Source organism: Cebus imitator, unplaced genomic scaffold (genome assembly GCF_001604975.1).
Source record: "Cebus imitator isolate Cc_AM_T3 unplaced genomic scaffold, Cebus_imitator-1.0 Scaffold256, whole genome shotgun sequence".
Lineage (NCBI taxonomy): Eukaryota > Metazoa > Chordata > Mammalia > Primates > Cebidae > Cebus > Cebus imitator.
This window is the reverse complement of record NW_016107571.1, coordinates 441,052-442,959: the sequence shown is the minus strand read 5'-3', so window position 1 is coordinate 442,959 and position 1,908 is coordinate 441,052. Positions and strand designations below refer to the sequence as shown.

The 1,908-nt window shown below is 41.0% G+C and overlaps 1 protein-coding gene across 1 annotated transcript in view; it reads right to left on the bottom strand.

Moving 5' to 3' along the window:
- The window catches only part of GPSM2 (G protein signaling modulator 2), a 51,223-nt gene that overhangs the window by 9,959 nt on the left and 39,356 nt on the right, over window positions 1-1,908 (bottom strand). Inside the window, exon 12 of the mRNA XM_017499372.1 lies at window positions 1,431-1,607. Coding sequence (XP_017354861.1) covers window positions 1,431-1,607 — 177 coding nt within the window. The remainder of the gene's footprint in view (window positions 1-1,430; window positions 1,608-1,908) is intronic.

The window sequence follows — 1,908 nt, the reverse complement described above, 5'->3', positions numbered from 1 at the left end:
CTCCCAAAGTGCTGGGATTACAGGCGTGAGCCACCGTGCCCAGCCCTTTATTTTTTATTATTTATTTTCTTTGAGATGGGTCTCACTCTGTCACCCAGGTTGGAGTGCAGTGGGGCAATCTCAGCTCACTGCAACCTCTGCCTCCCAGGCTCAAGGAGTCCTCCCACCCCAGTCTCCTGAGTAGCTGGGACCGCAGGTGTGCCACCACACCCAGCTAATTTTCTGTATTTTTGGTAGAGACGGGTTCCACCATGTTGCCTAGGCTGGTCTCAAACTCCTAAGTTGAGGAGATCTACCCACCCTGACCTCCCAAAGTGCTGGGATTATAGACATGAGCCACTGTGCCCAGCAGAGAAATGAATTTGGAAATGGAAGTATCTTCTTTGTAACTTACTTTGATCCTTTTATCAGATTATAGGGTAGCTGCATTAGTAATGAGTAAATACTTATGAGTAAACTCATGGTATTTTAATTTCTAAATAAATTAAACAAACTGATTGCTATGATCATTTTACTCTTTTTTTTTTTTTTGAGACACAATCTCACTCTGTTGTCCAGGCAGCAGTGTTGTACAGTGGCATGATCTCAGCTCACTGCAACCTCCACCTCCTGGGCTCTGGGACCACAGGTGCACACCACCATGCCCAGCTAACTTTGTATTTCTTGGTAGAGACAGAGTTTAATCATGTTGCTCAGGCTCATTTTTCATCAAAAGTTTTTAGTTCTTTCATTATAGTTTCAGTAATGTGATTAATAGAAGTAGATGCTAACAGACACACTTCATTCTAAACTAATATTTAAAAATCCCCGAGCATCTGAATTTTATTTGTTCTGTCTTCTGAGCTGAGTAGAGGGTAGTTTTACTGGGAGACAATGCAGTGAAATAACTGGTAGTATTTTTCCAAACAATAGTTACTCAAATAAATAATTAGTGGCCAAGCGTGGTGGCTCATGACCACAATCCCAACACTTTGGGAGGCCAAGGAAGGTCAATCACTTGAAGTTAGGAGGTGAAACCCCATCTCTACTAAAAATACAAAAATTAGCTGGGCATGGTGACCCTCGCCTGTAATCCCAACTACTCGGGAGGCTGAGGTAGGAGAATTACTTGAGCCTGGGAGGCAGAGGTCGCAGTGAGCTGAGATTGTGCCACTGTACTCCAGCCTGGGTGACAGAGTGAGATTCTGTCTCAAAAAAAAAAGAAAAAGAAATAATTATTGTCCAATACAAGGGAGCAATTTATCTACTAAGACAGTAATTACCATTTCTAGTTTTGAAGAACATAGAAAAGATAGGCAACTATGAATACAAAGATATTTTATGTTAAATGTCTAATTTAAATTACGAAAAATCCAGTATGAATACAAGAAAACCCAGATGTAGGTACTCAAAACACAATACTTGAAAAAAAAAATCTATTTTAAACGTACCCTCTGAGAATTTGGAATTCGATGGTCAATAGAATTACTGGCATCTTGGAGAACTTTAGTGGAGGAATTAGTTTTGTATTTTTTCCCCTTCAGTCTGTTGACAAAGAGTAGCTTTGCAGAAGGTTTGGCAATAAGAGGTTTTTGCTTAGCAAGAATTTCACTGTTCCAGTTCTGTACCTAAAAAATTACAAATGGAAAGTAGGTGAAAAAACATCTCCCAAGCCCCAGCTCTCTTCTGGCTTCCCATAATATTAATCTGACATATTCATGTATTTACTATTGGGGGAGAAAGGAAGAATTTTAGATCTCTTTTAAAAAAAGATATTTTCAGGCCGGGCGCGGTGGCTGAAGCCTGTAATCCCAGCACTGTGGGAGGCCGAGGCGGGTGGCTCACAAGGTCAAGAGATCGAGACCATCCTGGTCAACATGGTGAAACCCCGTCTCTACTAAAACTACAAAAAATTAGCTGGGCATGGTG